At 40.4% G+C, this 21,803-nt stretch overlaps 1 protein-coding gene across 1 annotated transcript in view; it reads right to left on the reverse strand.

Moving 5' to 3' along the window:
- LOC145784513 (putative E3 ubiquitin-protein ligase HERC1) overlaps window positions 1-21,803 on the reverse strand; it is a 61,191-nt gene that overhangs the window by 10,906 nt on the left and 28,482 nt on the right. The window contains exons 36-73 of the mRNA XM_082596346.1: window positions 21,088-21,349; window positions 20,645-20,812; window positions 20,410-20,567; window positions 19,846-19,939; window positions 19,069-19,198; window positions 17,837-18,040; window positions 17,228-17,346; window positions 16,627-16,855; window positions 15,988-16,204; window positions 15,016-15,209; window positions 14,427-14,576; window positions 14,067-14,265; window positions 13,475-13,559; window positions 13,137-13,269; window positions 12,813-12,926; window positions 12,297-12,387; window positions 11,762-11,843; window positions 10,867-10,962; window positions 10,483-10,530; window positions 9,607-9,746; window positions 9,302-9,406; window positions 8,483-8,605; window positions 8,085-8,158; window positions 7,434-7,515; window positions 6,846-7,071; window positions 6,470-6,637; window positions 5,995-6,097; window positions 5,533-5,652; window positions 4,967-5,099; window positions 4,332-4,578; window positions 3,866-4,065; window positions 3,256-3,459; window positions 3,020-3,178; window positions 2,600-2,768; window positions 2,049-2,200; window positions 1,372-1,535; window positions 673-789; window positions 413-568 (exon numbers count right to left, since the gene is read on the reverse strand). Of these exons, the coding sequence (XP_082452472.1) occupies window positions 413-568; window positions 673-789; window positions 1,372-1,535; window positions 2,049-2,200; window positions 2,600-2,768; window positions 3,020-3,178; window positions 3,256-3,459; window positions 3,866-4,065; window positions 4,332-4,578; window positions 4,967-5,099; window positions 5,533-5,652; window positions 5,995-6,097; window positions 6,470-6,637; window positions 6,846-7,071; window positions 7,434-7,515; window positions 8,085-8,158; window positions 8,483-8,605; window positions 9,302-9,406; window positions 9,607-9,746; window positions 10,483-10,530; window positions 10,867-10,962; window positions 11,762-11,843; window positions 12,297-12,387; window positions 12,813-12,926; window positions 13,137-13,269; window positions 13,475-13,559; window positions 14,067-14,265; window positions 14,427-14,576; window positions 15,016-15,209; window positions 15,988-16,204; window positions 16,627-16,855; window positions 17,228-17,346; window positions 17,837-18,040; window positions 19,069-19,198; window positions 19,846-19,939; window positions 20,410-20,567; window positions 20,645-20,812; window positions 21,088-21,349 (5,615 nt within the window). The remainder of the gene's footprint in view (window positions 1-412; window positions 569-672; window positions 790-1,371; window positions 1,536-2,048; window positions 2,201-2,599; window positions 2,769-3,019; window positions 3,179-3,255; window positions 3,460-3,865; window positions 4,066-4,331; window positions 4,579-4,966; window positions 5,100-5,532; window positions 5,653-5,994; window positions 6,098-6,469; window positions 6,638-6,845; window positions 7,072-7,433; window positions 7,516-8,084; window positions 8,159-8,482; window positions 8,606-9,301; window positions 9,407-9,606; window positions 9,747-10,482; window positions 10,531-10,866; window positions 10,963-11,761; window positions 11,844-12,296; window positions 12,388-12,812; window positions 12,927-13,136; window positions 13,270-13,474; window positions 13,560-14,066; window positions 14,266-14,426; window positions 14,577-15,015; window positions 15,210-15,987; window positions 16,205-16,626; window positions 16,856-17,227; window positions 17,347-17,836; window positions 18,041-19,068; window positions 19,199-19,845; window positions 19,940-20,409; window positions 20,568-20,644; window positions 20,813-21,087; window positions 21,350-21,803) is intronic.

Below are 21,803 nucleotides of genomic sequence, written 5' to 3' on the forward strand. Positions count from 1 at the left end.
CGAAAACGTTAGTCGAATCAATCACGAAACGTTAGTCGAATAAACACAATGGTGGGTTCTTACAATATCTTGTGATAGTCTAGCATCACAAGGACGTATGGCACTTTAAGATATCTTGAGTTATAAACAAACTCCATGTCTCAATACTATGACCTTGTTTCCGATGACGATTTAGATTAAATGGACGGAGGGCTACGAAAGTCCATCTTCGTGTTTATCTTCAAGCAAATTGCTCAGCCTAAATTAAAAACAACTGCGTGCTCTCGAACCGACGTCCCTTGAAGTTTAAAGTATCGGTTGGTCGGTCATGACTGATATAATGAGGCCACACCATCAACGCAACTAGCCTACAAGCAGACGAGCAACAATGAAAGCCAATTGCTCGATAAGCAAGCAAAATAGGCTGACACACCTTTTCATATGTACGCTGTTCTTTGATCATGTGAGGCAAGCGCTCCAGAACGGCTTTCAGTCTCTCAATGTGGTCAAAATTGAATAATCCAAGTTGCCTCAAATTCTGACGAGCCTTGGCGATGAGATGGTGTTTACTTATCCAGCTCTCTGGAACCTGCAAGAGTAATTGATTTTTCAGCGTTATTTGACGTTGCATCGATGTTGGCATACTAAATGTTGTTAGTTCAATCGAAATCAGATCGAATATCTATAACTCACTGAAAAAATGGTGATGTCTTTTGATTGTGAGAATGACGTCGCCAGCAGATAATCACTCAACCATGTCAAGCTAATCACGTGACCGCTGTCCTCCTTCGATTGCAGCAAAGTTCCGTCCTGTGTGGAAAAGTCGATTGAAAAAAAACTTGCAGCTTTAGAATAAACTGCTACAACATCCAGTGACAAAAAACTAAGGTTCGAACTTTTTCGAACGGTTTTTGAAAACATTTCTTCTTTGTATGACCTCCTGGTACTAAGGGAATTCTACCACCCCAGATTGGCTATGGTTTCCGGACTATAACGAAAGGCTATTGCCACTGGTGAGCAGCCAGTTTTGGGTCTCAAAATCCAACATTCGATACAGGGCCGGATTTAGCTGATGGGGGCCCGGAGCACTTTTATATCGGGGGCCCCCCGTGCAAAAAAAACTACTTCTACGTCTACAGTAGCATTAATCCTGCACTGCACAGAATTTTGTAGAAACTTCAAAGGCTAAAAGAAAAAAAATCACACAAAATCACATTTTTTCCACGTCGGGGGCCCCCTTCAAAAGGGGGGCCCGGGGCACCTGCACCCTCTGCCCCCCCTAAATCCGGGCCTGATTTGATAAAATGTCACAATGACAAGCATTCGATCAAATGCAAGTAAGCTGCAAAGATATACTTTCACTTTCTTGGTCAACGATAGTGCTTGACTTACATGCAGAGACCATATGCTGAGTCTGCCTTTGCCATCACCGGTGGCGAGAAGTAAGCCGTTAGTATTGAAAGAAATAGAAGTGATGACGTCACCATAGCCACGATCCAGCTTGAAAGCGACTCTGTGCTTCTCAGTTGAACTCCGTGGCTTCGGTGGAGACATATCTGCAACGAAAGCGAAAAGATAAATTTGTAGCAATTACTGAGCACTGAGCAGTTGTAAAGATGTGATGAAGACTTCGCTTCCCAGACTGCAGATCAATGTTGTTGACGTACTAAACGCTTATACTAAATGCTAAACGATTCAACGTCTGCAGACGTTAAATCAATGTAAGAAACGGTTAATTTTCTGTCTGGATTTGTTGCATCACCGCATTAATACACCTGAACATGCCTTTTCGAAATTGTGATTCATATTTCCACAACTTTCAAAAATGTCTCTTAAATTTCAACTAATTTTTGAAGAGAAAAAGAGTCACAAAAAGCAAAGATAATTGACACTGCGTTTTTTGCAGATGTGACTTTCACCTCATAGGCCTACACCAGATGAGAAAAATCTGCATTAATTATCGCCTTTTAAACTTTATGTCCTAAAGGACACGGCTATGACCCAACCATCACTAATCTACCAAAAGTTCAAAACACAGAGATTCTAAAACAAGCATCCATTGTTCATACCGTCAACATTAGATGTACTTCGTGATTGCCTGGGGCTTGTGGGTTTGTACTTGGCGAAGGTCTCTGATGAGGTGACCCTTAGCTCGCTCTGACCTTCAGCGTCAATGGGTTGGGCCAGCAGCCACACATGTACCGTGCCATCCTCACAACCACTAAATGCACAACAACATTATATGTACATGCTGTAGGTTGATTAAGTTTATGATTTTAAGAAACTGGAACCCAATAGTTGCCGGTATGAGGCAAACAGCATAGGGTTTTTTGAAACGAAGGGGCAGGCAATGTATATTTTTTTCACTTCTCAAGTTCTACCACACTTACTTATTCATCAGTGTATTTCTACATTGCTGGCTGTAGTAAATACACTGTCAAGTAACAGGAAGTATAACACGGACACTCTTTTTGATGCCACATTTTTACTATACAATACAACCCAAAATTAAGCAAAACTAGATAATTTTAATAGAAACAGACGTCAAAAGTGTACGGATCGCCGTCGTGTATCGGCCCTACACTGCTCAACAGTAGAAAGAACAATGATATTGACTTACGTAGCACACATCAGATACGGAGACTGTGTTGTACTTAGCAATGGACACCACGCAAAGTTTGTGACGACGCTGTCATGCTTCAGTGAGTAGTCGTCATGCCAACTGTCCCCGGATACATGCCACAACTTCATCAGACTAGAATCCAGTGCTTGCGCGGCGAGTATAGAGCCTACAAGGTAACAATAGAATCAAATAGAACCCAACGTAGAGAGAAATTTTTAAGGGTCTTCTCAATTGATGATAGCACACTCTTAATGTTAGTGGTTGTGCGAAAAATGTAATCATTTAAAATTGAGTATGTGTTCATTACCATCATTACCACCACGTACATTAATGTTTTACTATAACTGCAGCTTTGCCGAACTGCAGAAGTTTATGGACAGTTGCACGAGTTATGAAGAATAGAGAGTACAACTGCACCTGTTGGGTCCCACACAAGGCTGGAGACCTTCGACTGGCAAGCATCTATGGTAGCGATAGGAGATTCTGGGTCGCGAGTGGCCAGCAACACTTTCCCGTCAGAGTAGCCGATGGCGAATGCTTGATCTTCACAAAACCAGGCAAGGCTTGTCACGCTCACTGGAACCAAGAAGACATGTAAACCTTTAAATCTCCGCTTTAATTTCTGGTAATTTTATCATCAACGCTGTAATTACCATTGTTTCTGGTACAGTGGAGGAGGTCGGTCCAGTGAAATGTGGCAACGTCAAACGAATCCAACATGGCGACAGATCCGTTCCCTCGACCAATCAGAAGAGGGTCAAAACCGGTACCGACGCCCCCTTCCACCGGCCCTTGTTCTTGGGGCCAGGCGAGCGCTGTAACGGGGTGGGGTTGCACGTCGACGTGAGAGTTATCACCTGATTAGCCAAGAAACATGAAATTAGATCATTCAAAGACATGCTTGAAGACAACTAAAAACATAGACTTGCCAAGAAGAGTTTAATGTTTTTAGTTATTTTTGTAACTTGTTTCGCACGGTATCTTAGTAATGGCCTGTTTGAATCACTTCATTATCTTAAAAACAACACGCCAGACAAGCAATGTATGGATATGACCTAAATAATAGTATCAATAAAATTAAAAATTCCAAGTAATTAACTGAGTGTAGAACTTTAATACAGACGTTTTGGTCACTATTTCGTACTTTTCCTGTTGTTTTAGGCTGTGTGTAGTTTTATGCTCCTGCTTCTTTCATCAATGAAATGACGGAGAACACTTAATTTCAAGTTATCACTGCACATGCAAAAAATGTAATAACAAGACCTGACGTTGGCCAGATGTTGATCACGTGATTGACAGAGGCGGCAAACAACTTTCCGCTGGCGTTCCAACAAGCATTCCGCATCATCGTGTCTTCATTGTCCTCCGTGCTTTGGAATTGGAAGGCTCGTTCCAATTGGCATCCGGAAGAGCTGTTCAGCTTCCCGGATACTGACCAAAACCTCAAAGCAAGATCGTTTCCCCTGGTTCAAATAAAATGCATCTAATGAACCGAACTGATCCGCATGACACGAAATTAGATTTATGGAGTTCATACCGAATGGGAACTAAACCTATACATTAATAGAAATGAAAAGATTCTGGATCTAAACTGGATATATGAACATGGTAAGAAGGTTTATCATTGCTCGAAAGCTGCAGTACTCAACGTCTGACTCTCTTCAAGAGCTTATCGCCGGAATAAAGTCGGGTATATAAATGTGTTTCCATTAGTGCCTTCTCAACTTACATAGTTGCCAGAAGCTTTTTTCGATTATGCCAAATACAGTTATTTATATTTCCATCGTGGGCTCGTACTGTCTTCACCGCCGTGACGGGAAGTCCGCGCCCATCGTCTTGGATGGGACGCGGGACCACTGACGCCGCGTGGACAGACAGACTGTCAACAAGATGGTGTACGGCCCAAGCCCGGGTCGCATCAGGAAGATGGGAACTGAGACAACAGGAAGACAAAGCATCTAGAAGTTGCACGAATCCTAAAAATGATCAGAATAACCTAAATTAACGCAAAAATAAAGTTTGTATTCAGCCTAGATTTGAGTCACGTCAATGAAGCAGCCGAAATGGCTGCTAAATGAAATTCGTGTACAATACAATAAACATAACATTTTGTAGGCTAAACTTACGCATCTTTCCTTACTGTATTATAACTTTCACAAATTGTTCTGAAGTTAAGTAATCCCCCACGTGTGCCTTTGCCAGGCACAAATCTAATATGAGATCATAAACGATGAGGTCATCAATTAATATGACGTCACAACTTTATAAAAGAATTGCTCAAGTCATTAAAGAATATAAGAAACAATGGTTTAGAGATTTGAACAATTCAAAACATATTAAGAAAAACAATTTATTTTGTTCTACCTTTCCTATAACCGTCACTATCAGCGATATTGACCGTTGGCCTGGCTAGCAATGACGTACAAGATTTCGTCACAATGAAATCGATCGAATCAAAGTCTTTCTTGTAGAGCCCGAAAGCCGCCGAAAGTAATTCCTGAGCAGAAAAAGATTATGAAAAGTAAGCTCAATAAAAGACTAACAAAAACTTAGAGGTTTTGAAAAAGTTTACCGTGTTGTAAAAATACAAAGGTGGTCCCATACATGACAACATGATACTAAGCATCGGGGGAATGAATAGTTTCAAATTTTGCTAAGCCTTGGGCTCAAACGAGAGTAGTGGCCAGTTCCTTTCTCTCGGGCGCCTTTCCTTCAGAATAACGTCCACCTAATTTATTACACCTTGGGTAGAAGTAAGCGGCGTGTTTTCAATGACTATCTTAAGCCGAGAGTCGAACATGCATCGCATGAAAAGAAAGCTAGCGCCTTACCACCGCGCCATCCTTGCACTACAGTCATGTGATGTCACAAGGCTTAGTCTTGTTAAGAATTTAAAACAAAACAAAAGTAATGAAAATTATGTAGGTCACCTTTGTGCATGTCTTGACCAACATGTTGTAAGTGTTGAGGTCGCATGAGGCAAGCATTCTTATGATGCTGCATATGTGCTTCACATATATACTTTGCTGCTTGCGTTCTAGCTCGGATCCCTGGTCAGTGACAAAGTTGTAAGCAAAAATTGAGGTTGTAACCAACAAAATGCTGCTATTAAAGTTAAATACTGACACCAGGTTATAAACTATAATCGGCTGCTTCGCGATGGGTTCTTTGTCTGAAAGAAGAAATTGGGTATCGAGTGCTTAAAGATTGGTTCCTCAAGACATTTGGTCGCTTTATAGTTTACAACTTATCCAGGAGTTTGCATTTTTTAGTGGCGCGTCGTTTGGCGACGTCAAAATGACTGTTACGTATAGAAATCATGTTCATAACCGCAAAGTAACATGGGGCTGATGTACATGTAACGCACTATTTGAGAGGTGATGGCAACAGACCTTTCCATTTGTAGATGTGCCACTTCCTGATTGGTGGGGGTGACCCGACTGGTCTTGCGTCAGCACTCCACTCACTGCGAGCTTCATCAACTGTAGCAATATCCTGCAACATAAACTTCGTTTTCATAAACTAACATCAAAACAACGTCTTAGAAATGATTCTTCAGTTTCTGGCTCAGCAGAGAATATAAAGAAATGCTGTTGCAAACAAAAGACTGCAGTTAATAGGTCACACTTCAAACTTACAAAAAGGAGAAAAGATGTTACTAAAAAACGATATTTCCAGCACATATCATAAAAAATATGTTTGTAAATTGTTGTAAATAGAAGATAGTTATCTACTGTGTCAAGTTCGTATCATTACATAGAATAAACCTACAACAACTTAACAGCAAAGGTCAGTGAAATAGGTGCATTCCCTATAATTTCATAGTAAGAATACGATTTGTTGACAACATCAAACCTTCTCGCCCACCTGATGTCATCCAAGCCCAGGGTTTGCAGGGCGGATGTGACGTCACCCGACTTCCGGCTGACGGCCAGTATCATGATGAGCCTCGCCACGACGGATCGCGACACAAGGATGCGAGCCGCGCGGTATAGTTGGGAGATGCTCCTGAGGCGATGCGAGTGTGTCTGCAGCCTGAAACATGGAAGTTGTAAAAACCAATGCAATATTACAATCTGAGAAGCAATAACAAAACATAGACTTAAACAAAGGCATTAAAACATTTACGTGTATTTACGTCACATTACGTGTATGCTGCTCTTAAATAGACAGAAATAAAAAGTCGGTGATGACAAAAATCATTGAATGGTTTCAACCAAAATCCAAGAGAATCCTTTCTTACCATATGACGTCTAACAAGACTGAGTCTTGCTGAACAAAGCTATCTGTCGACCGATGGAGCAACTTCACTGAATCATCATCCTGCGAGATCGCATGCGCTCCGAGAGGATCGCTTCCTTCAAATTTAATCGGAGGAGGAGCACAGCACTGTTCCAATCCTTTGAGGAGAGGAAGGACACCTGTTAGCATAACGGAACCACCAGCCACAACATCATCCAAGGATTGCTCTGAGAAAATGAAAAAAATTGTCATTTTTAAGATACAATGTTGATGATGCTGAACGTTAAAACAACGTCTGTGACATGTTTGTGCAGCCATGCACTTTTTTGTTGGATACAAAGTAAGCAGCTTTTACTGAATGCAAGTAATATTTTTTGTGATTTAGTTAATTAGGAATAAATCCGTCGAAAATCAACATCACGCATTTGCATTTTTCTATTTATTACCTTGAGATACCTGTCTGTGGTTATGAGATACCTGGCTTTGCTTTATTTCAGGATAAATTCAAACCCAGAATAGACAACTTGTGTGAAATCATGTAACTTTCGAGGAATTAAAAACTAACCAACTGAAGTAAAACACAAATCACCTTTGGCGTTCTTCTCACATCCTGATCTGTCGGCAACGTCTGAACATGATTGGTCGTCGCCTTCTGTAGGTGATGAGCAACTCTGAAAGGTTGCTGGTACGTTAGTTGAGAACATTAGCAGCAAAACCCGTCATTTTATATTGATTTAACGTCCACGTTTACATTAATTTAACGTCTACTAATGTAGAAATAACGGATTTTTCTGTCTGGAAACCAACAAAATTGCATATACCTAAATGGCAAAAATTTATCTGACTAGGTTACGTGAAATAATTGTTTAGCCATATTTTTTTTAACGTAAAGTATCAACCATTACATACAATGTAAAAGCGTGTTAATAAACAAAGAAAAATGAACCTTACAGATTTGGAACGTGTAGAAACAGTTGTTTGAGTACTGAAGAACATATCTGTAGCTAGCACAGCTACAAAATTACTAACTAGTTATATTTGAAAACAGACTTGTTCAGAAATTAGAGGTATGTCGTCAACTGACGCAATTCGTCGAATTGTTTCTTCTTGCTTTTTCGGCATACGAATACTAGTGAAACAATTTTTGAGCACAAAAGAACGCCAATTTTATATTTTTATGCAAAGAGCAAATCAGATGCTTAGATGAGCAATAAAAAGAATAAAATTTATTTCCACTCACCAGAGTTGGTTTTTCATTTGCGTTATCAGCACTCAGCGCCAGCGACGACTCTGCTCGTTCGTTCTGTACAGTTTCTTTGAAATAAAAAAAACAAAAACGATATGATTGCTTTTATGATTTTTCATCGTATACAAGCTTACATTCGTTAGTTGAGGATTAGGTTGAGGTATAGGAAAGGCAAGGAAGTCAATTTTTGTGTCTATTTTCAAGCATGGCACTAAGTGTCTTGCCAAAGACACAGTCATATGTGCTTTAGTGGTGTCGAACAGAAATCCTTTCTTTCGATCATCGTACCAGGGCTCTCACGACTCGGATATGCAAACAACTTCATAACTCTGAAATGGTGAACAAAATTTTAGCGAGCATCAGGGAAACTCTGAGCCTTCTAAATAAAGTACCCTGGGTCAAGTTCTCCCAAGTTTCGTCGTCGTCTGTGAAGGGGTGATCAATCATCCATAACGCAAGCATGCTGACGTCACGAGTCACGTCGACTTCGGTTCCGCTTGAACGGTTTCGAAAATCTGCGAAAATATACACATGAAAAATGAAGAGAAAGGAGTCAAAAAAGTTAAAGATACAATGAAATAAGGCTAGTATATAACACACTGCTGCGATGGATCAAAACAAATCGCATTGAAAGTGTGGTACTTTTTTATCCTTCCTTTTAAAACCATTGCCACGGTTTTTCATGGTATGCCAACTGCCAAACCAAGAAAATTTCGTCCATTACTATCGTGTGGCACTTTACGCAATGGGCACTCAAGTGTGATATGAACAGCAGTTTGCTTCATCCACACCGCACTCACGAGCCACCAAAAAACAACCTTTTAATAGAAGTCGGAATGGTATGCCAGCTTTAGTGATTTGGCAATTCAAAGACGCGACTCCATGTTGGGGTCAGTCAGTTTTTCCCAATCAAAGCGGAATTTATTTTCGAGAAAAACTTGGCTGAATAAATTTATCTATGCGTTTGTGCATTTTATGCTGTTTCTTGAATCGTGATGATATATGAAGGATTAGCCTAATAAGTTTCTAAAGCAAAAGTTAAAACAACCCGATCAAATAATTAGGAATCAGTAAGATGAAGTTTGAAGAGAGTATCGCAAGTTAATCAACCAGAACTCTCGATGTGGGTTGTGTGGTAGTGATCGACTTTTGATACTTCCTGTCAAAGTGCATTGCTTCATACGGCTCAATTCCCCGGGTATCCAACAAACCTGATTCTCTGACTGCTTTCATAATATGAGGGCTCCAAAAACCCATGTCCAACAACTGCTGGATGACATTGGGAGCAACTATTGGTCCAGAGGATTCACTGTTTTCTAAAATACAAGTTTACCGTGTCAATTCCGATCGAATACTTCAATAACTAATAAAGCTTGACAGTTTTTTGCTAAACTTTCAACATGTAACGTTAGCTAGTTATATCTTGCACTACACCCAGCAATGTAAAATTTCGGCTCAATTTAAACAAGAGATGAATTCCACATTAAATCGATACAACCTTGATTTGTTATCTTACGTGAGGATTGTGTTGATGTTTGGCTTGTCTGGGTTGTCGCCGGGGCCGATGCCTGGCCCTCAATGGCGGGTAGAGCATGGGGCGGGGGCGTACATGGACGACGGGGCTGTGGGTTGTTGTGGTAGGGTCGGGGCATCATTCTGGACAAGATATAAATTAGATGAATTATCATGTTATAAGGGAGAATGTAAGTTTGCTTTATCGTCGTATTCAGGCTAATACCCAGAAGGGTGAAAAAAGGAAATGAACCTAATCCACTTTAAAGCACGCCCTAAAATACCTTTCAAAAGACACAGCTGTGTGCTCATTGTACGTATTGAACCGACGTTGAACCAATGTACAAAAAAACGACTGAGTTGCTGCCTGGGAAATCACCACAGGGGTATGTTTAACCAAGGGCACATCGTTGAAAAGAGTAATATGTTACATATATAAAGGTTGACCAACATAAAGCTACAGTACTTAAAAAAGTTGAAATATACGATAGCATGCAACGGGTTGCAAACACAGGCCACCACTCAACATACACAAGGCTCAACCGAAAACACTAAAACCAGTTTTAACCATGGCCGCATGACGATATTGACTGTTGCTCATGAGAACAATGTTCTCATAGATCGGTTGTTGAGAATTAGCAGTTTTAACAAATTTCCAGTTTCGATAATAAATGTATAAAAAGTGAAGGTGTTAAAAAAATGAAAAGTTAAAAAAAAAACGATTTAAGTGTGAGCAGGGTGATCCCACAAAAAGAAACACAAATAAACAAATTTGTCGGTTTAAGCTTTTTTTTTACGATATATTCTAATGATACTTTTTTTAAATGATGTTGCTTTGAGTCACCCTGTGATTGTTAACTTTACTTGATGTTTAACCCACCTGGCGAAACTCCGGGAGGACCGTTCGTTACTGCTACGCTCTTCATTTCTATAAACGTACCAGGAATGTCAGGCTTGTATCACAAATAGTTTGACATTATATTTTTAATCGCTGATTGTATTTAAAAGTAAAAAATAAATGAAACATACCTAGACAGCAAAATCCGTCATTTTTTCATTGATTGAACGTCTGTAGACGTTGAATCAATGAAAATTGACGGATTTTGTTGTCTAGGATAACTTTTTTCATGAGGATCCAATTTTTTTGGAATAAAAATAAATGTTTTTTTTAAACGCTTGAAATAAATCAAAGCATGTAATTCAACACAGGAATGCTTTAAGTAGAAAATCAAAATGAAATGTTTAAAAAAAGAATTCAAATTGCCTGCGGCTTCTTGAACCAAGCTGGGGCCTTCTGTGCATGCCGCGGTAGATTGGCCCCATGGAAGGATGCATTCCAAGCAACTCAAACTCCATGCCTCTGCGCGCGACAAACCGAACGACAAAATAAACGACAAGACGTGTTAATGCTGGGGAGATACTGGGGAGATACAATCCCAGCAAGCTCAAATGAAGTCAAAATGACGGATTTCAACTAAATCGTTGTTAATATTTAGAAAGCAACAGCAAGACCAGTTAAGTTTGTGTAAGAAATTGTTGACTGAAATAAAAATTGTCGATGAATCAAATAATTCAAGCCAGATAGATTGAGACATCAGGAGATTTCAAACAATAATCGTAGCGACGTAAAATCAACATAATTACTCGGTTACGGATTCGAGTTATCGATTGACATAACATATTTGAACAAGCAATGAAGATTTAGTTGCAAAATTGCCGTCATAGAATTATTGCTATTGGAAAACTCAATGAGCATTCCGGTGAAATTGATTCATACGATTCATACGCAAACTTATAGAAACAACGTTTGCAACACGGCTTCAAAGAAACAAGCACCACAGCCCTACTATGTTATTGCCATCAAATATCAAAAAAGAACATTAATTCAACAAACTAAGCAATAGCCATGCGCAACATGACAAGCATGTATGAGCTTCGTACAAAAAACCGTTCTTATTTTTAAAAAGCGGATTAAAAACAAATAAAAAGATCACTTTTTACTAATATACCGCGTATTAGTAAACAAAAATGAAACAAAAAAATCTACATGAAGCTAATCCACTTAAACATGACATTTTATACGACATAAAAGATATCGTTTGATGCAGTCACTATAACTGATGCAAAAACATGATTGAAAACAACAGAACATCGCTCACGTGAATATGGCCTGGTCGGAGAAGTCGTCCGCGTAGGTGGATATCGAGTCTCTAGTGCCAGACACCGACTGTTGTGCTATACCTGGGATGTAATGCAAAAAGTTAACCCCCCTAGCTGTGCGATTGAGCAAAAACTTTGAAAAACAAACAGACTTTGGAAGTGTCTTAAAGTACTGTAACGCGAAAACAACACAACACAGTATGCAAAATATACGGAAATCGTTATTACGCGAATTGCTTGTACAACGATAATAATACAATATAGTTTTTGCAGTGAGCATCACATTTCCATAGCAAACTATTATTTTGTAAGTGTTGCTTGGAGTACTTCTTTACAGAAAGTACAATTTTGTTTGTGATCAACATCAACGTTTGTATTTTCAAAAAAGTGAAATCTTCACCCAGTCAGCAAATCAGTCCTTATTTTTATGACGTCATATTCGCAACACTTGTAGACATTGAATCTATGGTAAATAAAGACTAGTTAGTTGGCCGGGTTATTGCAAGTTAAAAATACTTTAGTATTGGTACGTACTTAAGTTGTCCTGTTCTATCATGGCGTCTTCAGCGTATACAGATGCGAATCCTAAACCGAGCTTCTCGCGCAAGATTGCATTTGCTGAAATCTGGGGATATTGATATAAAGTCAAATATAAAGAACTGTGGCTGGTGTAGGAAAGATATTAAGCAAAGGAAATATATCACTTCTTCACAGCAAGTTTACAGAAAGAAATTTATCGGAAAAATATGTAGAGATGTCAGGTTTTAAAAAACTACAACACTTAGACGTGATCACTTGGGGGGGAGCACTTAGGTATGGTCACTTGGGGGGAGCACTTAGGCATAGTCACTTGGGGGAAGCACTTAGGCATAGTCACTTGGGGGAAGCACTTAGGCAAAAACACTTAGGGGGAGCACTTAGGCATAGTCACTTGGGGGGGGAGCACATGGGCGGTCACTCAGGCGCGATCACTTATTTGCCTGTCAATTTAGGCGCTGGCGAAATGCGAGGTAAGTTAAATAGGTAACTTTACAAGTTTATTTCACTGACCCTTAGCAAGACCGAGCAGGCTCTCTGCAGTTCGAATGCATTGCAATTGCTGTCGGTTTTGATGGCATGTCTGACGACGCAAGACATCGCTTTGCGGACGACATCACGTAGCTCCTGGGATCATAAACCACTTTGTTATCAAATAAACAACGTAAAAAGACGTTACAATGACGCAAGACAAAGTAACTTTATCATTCTCAACTAGAATATGGAAACTAACACTAGGGAACTCAACTAGGAAATGGAAACTCAACTGGAATATCAACTATGGAAACTCAACTAGAATATGGAAACAACTAGAATACATGATGGAAACTAACAAACCTCTTGACTTTCGTAGTCGGTTGCTAAAGTTTGGTGGCATTTCTCCTTGTTAGAATCTGTCTGTGAAGCACTCTTCACAACAGATTTCTCGTTTTTCTTCGGTTTCTTAGACGACAGCAGCAGCTCGATGTATCTAATAAAAAATAAAAAAGAATAAAAAATAAATGTGATAATAGGCTAAGTTGTTTTACTGTTTGGAGTACAATAAAAACCTCATTTTGCTGAGGTATCTTGAAGAAAAACGCTTGTTAAACTTCATATCTTAACAACTAGAAAAGCACAGCAAAACCTCTTAACAAAACACAGCAGGATTAACTTGACATGCGTTGGATACTCACCGACTGCTGGTGAAGATATTCTCCAATGCTGACAGGGCGGCAGTCCTGATTGCACCAGCGCACATGATCCACCACTCTTCATCCGCTGTGAAATACAAGTGAAATCGTGAAAACACATTAAAGCATCTAAATATCGTTGCTTTCCCGTTAATAGATTTAATTCACCTGGTGAGAGCAGTGTGTGGTGTGAAGCGGATGGACAAAAGAAATACTGAAGAACTTATGAACTTGTTTGGGTCGAATGAGAATGTTGATGAAAGCGAAGCGAAGAAAGTTGGCGAAAGCGAATGGAGTAAGGTGGTATGGGCATGTTTTGAGAAGGGATGAAGATGATGTTTTGAGAAGAGCGCTGAAGTTGCAAGTGGAGGGTCGTAGAAAACAAGGAAGACCCAAGAAAACGCAGAAAAGGCAAGTTGAGGAGGAAAGCAGCAAGATGGGCTTGACAAAAGACGCGTTAGACAGATCAATGTGGAGGCAGGGTGTGAAGGCGATTGCGGCACTTGGAGTGAATCCGGCTATCCTCGGTAACGGGGACATCACCGGATTAAAACTGGACTACTACTACCGAATAAGAGAAAAACAAGCCAGGTACCTTCCTTCGGTGACACTTTGTCGCTTTCATCGTCACTGTCCGTAACGTCAGATCGGCTTTCATCGGTCGCCGTATTCTTGACACTGGCGTCGTCTGCGGCCGCATCTTCACACTGATTGGTGAGTTCCTGGTAGTCATCATTTATCTTCACCGCGATATCGTGGTCGAGCTGTCTCTCGATTTTTCCTTTTGGTAAATTCTGGTGAGAAATGGAGACATAGACGCTGTTATTGAAGTCAAGCTTAACAGTTGCAGTTACAAGTGAACGAAGCCATTAGAGTAATAAAAGTGACGATTTTTGCTACAAACGTTGAATCAATGCAAAAAGGGGTAACTTGTTGGTTGTGTAACTCGTATCACCTCTCGCTGTTCGTTCTCTAGGTTGACAATGCCTGATAGGCGGCACACGGAGCTGAGCGTTGAAGGCTTCAAGAGGGGAAAGTCAGTCATGAGAAATGCAGCTTCTGGCATCGCTTCCAAAGAAGATATTAAGCAGTTGCTGACTGTTACCTAAAAAAATAAATGTAAAATATACATCTATTTATAAACAATAAATACTACAAAAAGTGCTCAATGCCAAGCAAAAAGCCAAGCAGAGCAAATTACACCAAATATAGTTACTGCTCTCTAAAACCTCTAAAGTCTGTTTCACTTAAATGAGGACCTTCTGATGATCCCCCTTTTAGGGTGAAACAAGCTGTAGAGGTTTTAAAGAGTAGTAACTATATTTGATGTACATCTATTTGTATAAACTTTTCTCAGAGATTTATGGGGCAAAGAGTTCCCATTGACAGTGAATGAGCAATGATTACGATAGTTCGCAAACATACCGTTGAATTAAAGCAACACAGCTCAGCTAGTTTGAACAGACAACACTGTCAATCAACAGAAAGTATTAAGAAAAGAGCCGGGCAAAAACTTGGCTCAATACTATTGATGGAAGACTTACATCGCTGGCATCATCCCACTGTACTCTCATCTTGTTATCATGCGTCATCCCCAAGAGGACTCCGCTCTTGGAAGAGTTAATCACTCGGCATTTTCCACCAACTCTTAATCCTCCATCTACACCTGATATCACGCAAAGTACCGGCCATACCTCCCACATCAGCTGCCTCCTGCTCTCGGAGTCCATGTCCAAATCTGCAACATCATTTTAAAGTCACCCGATCTAACGTAAGCAATATGAAGGCCACAGAGTAGTATCTAATAAGTTAGTAAGTAAGTAAGTAAGTAGTAAGTCCGCCTCGATAGCTAAGTTGATTAGCGGGTGACTTCGTGAACGAAGAAGCTTCAAGATCAAGCGGCGCTGGTTCGACCTTCGGGATGTGCGCTTGAACAAGGACTGCTCTCCATTCAGCGGCACCTAATGGATGGAATAATTCCCCGGCAACAACACTTCAACAATCGGAAACTTCACTCTGTCAATCTCGTCGAACCGATGTCCTCACGAACGTAAGGCAAAAGACGAAACCACTGAACCAAACACGCCAACGAAAAACGTTTGCATTCACGCGGTATAAATACAAACTCTATGCGAAGCAACAGAAAGTTCGTGGGAAAAAAATTTCGCGACCGGATCTGCGTCAGTGGTTTAAAGCCTCTACAGTCTACAAGTATGCGAAACTACCAGGATTAAGCTCCCAAAGAAGCTTTCCCAGTCCGAGGATAGAGATTCAATCAATCAATCTTACAAGACGAAAGAGTTGATGATGGCGCATGAGCGATCTTTCCAGGCTAGATTGAACTAGGAGTTGAAGGAGGAAGGAGTTGAACGTATATGACTGGCTTATAGAAACTGCAATTTTCAACCCGTCGAAAGTGACGAATGTTAACCAAACGATGCAACATTGGCAATTTGCTGTAAGCTGTATTGGGTTATGCTGTGATGTTTGGGTATGGGCTTCCGGAAAATACTTACTTGAGCAATTCTCAACGGATAAGCATTCCGATTCCTTCAACAAGTCCGGCATCTTATTCAACCTTCTGATGACTTCATCAGTAATGACGTCATGCCACTGTGTGCCTTTCGAAGCGTGGAGGTCGCATAGCAACTGCACGCAAGCTTGTGAGATAGTGCCGTGCTCGGTGGAGCACATCGGGTCGCCAACTGAAAGGTTCTGTCCGCTCCCAAGACTCTGATGAGAGACGAGAAAGATAAAGATTAAAGTTGACAAAAAGTAATACATAAAGATGGAGAGTGGTTCATTGCTACAAATTTTTCGCTAGACTGTCTTCGCAATCGTTATGAGTCACTTTCACATTTGGTACTATCCAACTAGTTTTTAAAAACTATGCTTTAACATCAGTCCTATCAACTTGTAACGCCAAAAATTTTCCAAATAGGATACAATCTTTAAGAAATCTGACAGTGAAAGAATTAGTTGAAGGTTTCGGCGTAGGAAGGAGGCCGTTCTATTCCTTTATAACTTAAAAACTTCCAAAAACAACTGTTACGCACCGCAGCAAGATAAATAACGCGGCGACTGCTCGACACTGGAATCGAACCCGAGTTTCTAGCATAGGAGCTGAACGTGCTAACCACAAGGCTACAACCAACCTGGAAGTCTGATATCTTGACTTGTTCACCGAAGTTGCTGCTGTAGAACATCACACACGGGTAAAGTTCACGTGACGTGTCAATATCGCGGAAGGCGATTTCAGGGGAAGCCCCGTTCAAACCGAAGCTCAATGTTCGCTCTCCGGCGTCCATTACGCAAGTTATGACGTCACCTTTGCTGTAGCTACTGAACTGATGATTGTATTCACCGCTGTGGTATAGGTTACCGCTGCGACGAGAAGCAAAGACAAAAACAATTGGTAAGAAACAAAAAATCTATTGTGTGTCGTCTCTTTAATAAGATAAAGAAGATCTCAAACCTGATTCCAAACACTCGGCAAGACGATTAGGTTCTCAATACACTGAGCCTTCCGCACTAAAAGTAGGTTGGCCAGTTCCTTTCTTTTAGCCACCTTTCCTTCAGCATTACGCCCCCCCCCCCCAATTGATTACACCCTGGATAGAGGTGAACCGGGTTTTTTAACAACTAGCTTAAACCGGGTGTCGAACCAGGTTTGCAAGGTTGGATAGTGGGCGCCGTATCCGCTGCGCCATCCCATTTAATAAAATACTGCAAAATTGTCGACAATACTATAGTCACCTGTAAGCCCTGTAGAGCCACATGTCCGAAGTTGAACGGTGGCTGAAATCGTTGACAGGATAATGAGATATCCCAACGCACGTTCCTTCATTGCCCTGGTTTTCGTTCAGAATGTGGAACTGAGAAAGATGAAGCACCAATCAAGATAGGTGGCATTCTTGTATAAATTTACAAGTAGGCTAGTTACTGAAGAAAAAGATAATAAAATGACGCAAAAGTTGGAGGTGTTTCCCAATCTGTGCTATAGAGGTTCGTGCATTGAAGAAAAGCAAAAACATGAACAAAAACGTAATTATAGACGTTACTAAGTTTCTTTGTGAGAGATCTTATAAAATGACCCAGCAGAGCTCAAAGTAAACTTATTCGAGTAGGAAAACTTTGGCAATGTAAAAATGACTGACATGTTGGTGGAGCAAGTAAAGTTGTGCGGGTTTGTTAAAACGAAAAATACCCAACCTTACACATTCAGTTACATGCGATGTCACTATAAGTCTCTTATATTTTTGGAAAAGTGACTTCGTAGAGTGTCGAACCCGTGCCCTATTAAACTCTAACAGGACGCAATACCACTACGCCACCAAAACCGATAATCTGCCGCAAAGGCCTCACCTTCCATTTGTAGCAGCCGCGGGAGATTCCGTTGATGAGCATTCCGTAACCACGTCCACCGCTAGAGTGCACCAGGGTGTGTTGGTCTCTCACAGACGAACAAACGCACTTCTCAGTGTCGAAGTAGAAATCGTTCGCAAACGTCAGAAGATCTTGCTCGTTCAGTTGCGACTCGTCGTACAGCTCTTCTTCGCTGTTCATTTGCTGCAATTTACGTAATATTAACGTAGTTGTACGTCCAAGCAGCTGTGGTAATTAGGGCCGGGTTAACCGCCCCCCCCCCAAAAAAAAAGTTGTTTGTATCCAAACAAACTAACAAAATGATGCAATATTTCGAAGTTAACAATGCTCACTGAAATAGCCCCGTTAATTAATAATTAAATTGATAAATTCCAATGTGAATCGAGATAGGTTATGAAGTGAAATGCTATCAGTTCAGGTAAATTTTCTAAGTTCTTAAAGGCGACACCACACTAGACTATACAAACTTTCAAGAAATGAATTATTGAAATCCTTCTGTGGTTGTGAATACAATTTTTTGATATGGTAGGCTGACTTAAATTTTAAACAAAACTTCTACCTCAATCCAATTTTAATTTGAAAAGTTTGGTTACATACAAAGTGTGCATCTTGATAAAAAAGAAATATTGTTCCTAAAAATCAAAAAGCATAAAAAGTGACCAAAAGAAGAATATCTTTGTCAAAATTTTCTAGTGGGCAAGTCATTTGAACTCTGGTCCTTCCCTAACTTTCTTCAGATCCGCTGCTGCATTGTCGGCATAGCCTATTAACTATTTGTTTATAGAAAATCCTTAAGAGTTTGCGCCCTAAACGCTTTCTGGTCCTATTTTTAAGAGCAATCACTAAAGATAGGAGCCCACTAGTGGATATCGGGGGGATAAGAGATGGTGCTCACACGGCCCTGGTGTTAATAATAACCACACAATAAAAGAATTTAATTGAACTGAATTCAACGGAAAAAAACAAAAAAATGAAAAGTAATACTAAAATGCACTACCGCCATCACTGCCGAACATATCAAGCAGTTTTACATTGAACTAGCATCTGTAGATGTTGAACGGAAATGGGAATGTAGAATGGGAGGCCGCTTTCCGAATCGAACTATCAGAGCTCGCAATTCTCTCTCCGAGCCCAATCGCAAGCTGTAATCTTAGTAGCTTGCCACCCCCGAACAAGATTCATCCTAAGTCTTATTTACGGCTAATACACACCTTCAGTTCTTCCTGGTCGCATTCTAGCTTCCCTTCAAAGCACTGTTGCTTCTCAATGGCTGGCAAAGCAATCCAATGCGAATGTGCAATGATTTGAAAGAGACAACACACCACCTTTGACATTACGTCACTGCAAGGTAAAAAGAGTGAAAGTGGTCCCATACTTGATTTCAAGCATCAAGAGGCGAGAAGATAAGATTATCATTATGCTAAGCCTACGGCGCTAACAAGAGTAGAAAAATCAGTTCCTTCCACTCGGCCGCTTTTCCTTCAGAAATTACGCTCACCCAATTTAAGTGGTGTTTTCAACAACCAGGTTAGGTGTCGAACCAGGGTCGGATGATTGGGAAGCGGGCACCTTAACCCCTGCGCCATCCCATTTGAACATTACACAAGGCCGCAGATCTAGTTTTCATACTCGATTAAAAACACAAGTTATATTCAGTGCATGAAAAAAAATCTATGTACCGTAATGCTAAATTGAAGGAACTCATGTAACGATTAAAGAGTAGGCTATAAAGATTGTTTGATATAATACTGAACAAGATAATTAATTATGCTTAAAACAAGTACCGTACAGATAATTACACTTCGTTTAATTTTCCCTGGCAACTGCTCATGATTCCAGAGAACATTGCTTTAGCCAAAAGTGATTTCACAAGAAATACTTCTAGAAGGTACGAGGATATAAAATGCAGTTCTTACTACCTTTTAAGTTAAAAGAAGTGTATCTAATCACAAAATGGAACTATTAGCTGTTACAAAAGATCATTTTACCTTGCCACAATATCTTCATACAAACTGGGAAGGATGGCTTGAAGTAGATGAATGGCAAGCAAACGAGTTCGTAGGCTTGCAATCACAAACGTACCTACAAAAAGTACTTCGAATAGACCTCACGCAACAACTTTGTGATCACTCGAGTACAAGTTCGAAACTAAATTATATATTCAAAGCTGATTATTTGCTCAATCATGTCTATCTTTTGTGCAGTTGGTTATGTTTAATTAACGTACACTGTTGAGACTTATTACGTCAACAGTGAAGTAAAGCTTCCGACTTATCACAGTCGACTGCCAGTATGCATTTGTTCCATCAAAGTTGGGGTTAGCGACGTTGTTCGTTTTGGTCGGCTGCGTGGCAGTGGTGAGAGAGAGAGCACGACAACGTCGGTTCGACGCCGCGGAAGAATACGTGGCAATGTCTTCGCGGGACACTTAAAGCATATAAAAAAGTGAAAGCAGTTGATTCGATGTTGCATCCATAAAAATGCAACATGTAATACAATTTGTTATAACAAAGACGCAAATTGAACTTGATTATTTGTTATCCGAAGCTTACCATTGGTGTTTAGCTGTCCGGCTATTCCAAGTAACATTCCAATCCAGGGTCTGGTGGCAAGCATGCGGCACATGGTGTCACTGGAAAGTAACAAGCGGACGAAGACCAAATTATCTCCTAGAGAGTTCTCCAGGTTCTTGCGCAAACTTCCTCGTTGTCTGCATAAGAATAAGACATAAATCCAGTAGCAGTTTTGGGAACTCAGATCATATGACAACACCAATACGATGCGTACCTTTTTGGAACGGAAACCTTTTCTACGTTCCAGGGATCGCAAGCAGCCTTTTGTGGTTCCATACCAAAGTCTTGGCCACCGAGGGAGTGGAACAGAGTTTTGATAATGGACAACAAAACGGCAACAACTTCATCAGCAAATGACTCGTTGATGCGGTCGATGTGCAAGCTAAATGTACGCAACATAGTTTAAAGATGATCCAATAACATGCCAAAGTTTTAGGTTAGAACTACAAAACAAGACATCGATTAACGTTTAACGAAATTGCACGCGAGGGTAAAAAAACTTTGTCGAGTTAAGTCTAGCCAGAAATCAGCTAATTTTTACATTGGTTCAGCGTTGAATCAATGTAAAAAATAACTCATATGCTGATTGGAAAGTAAACACGGCAGGGGATACCGAAATCCGTGAAAAATCAGTGTATCAGCGGCAACACTTCCTACCTGGTTGAAGCTGCAAGCGATCGAAACAAGTTGCTAGCCACGATCTTTGTCATGGCAACGAGTTTGTTATGACAACTGGAGGAGCTGAACCAATGAAAGAGCGACTCCTGTCCAACGCCAAGAGATAGCGTCTTGCCGGAGTCGCATAATTGAACGAGCGAGCGGAGAGCGTCAGTGCTGACGATGGAAAGGTCATGAGCGTGGTAACGGAACGTACCCAGCGCAAATAAAGACGTAACCAACAGACGTAATTCTTTCCAGTCTACAACAACATAACAAAGGTTTGACGTTTAAGTATTTACGCAAAGTTGACGCATTGACATGGTAACGGAACGTGCTCAACGCAAATAAACACGTAACCAAACGAAGTAATTTTTCCCAGTATGTAACAATATTGCAACGGTTTGACTATACAAATTTGACGCAAAATTGACGTATTGATGCTAAATATTTGACGCTTATTCTCGCTAAAGTATTATTGTCAAATTTATTGTGAGCATTGGCTATGAAATATGCTTTTGCACTGCATATGTAAATCACTATATTCAACACAATAACAGTCCAAGACGTTGAAAAGATGTATAAAGACGGCTTGTTAGTTGATATGTGCTACTTAATGACAGCATTCGAAAGAAAACTGAAAACGAAGGAGGCAGAATACTGTCAGTTAATCACTATCTATTCACTCACAATTTTGAACATCAGTCGGTCTTACG

This window comes from Aplidium turbinatum, chromosome 15 (assembly GCF_918807975.1).
Source record: "Aplidium turbinatum chromosome 15, kaAplTurb1.1, whole genome shotgun sequence".
In the NCBI taxonomy this organism is placed as follows: domain Eukaryota; kingdom Metazoa; phylum Chordata; class Ascidiacea; order Aplousobranchia; family Polyclinidae; genus Aplidium; species Aplidium turbinatum.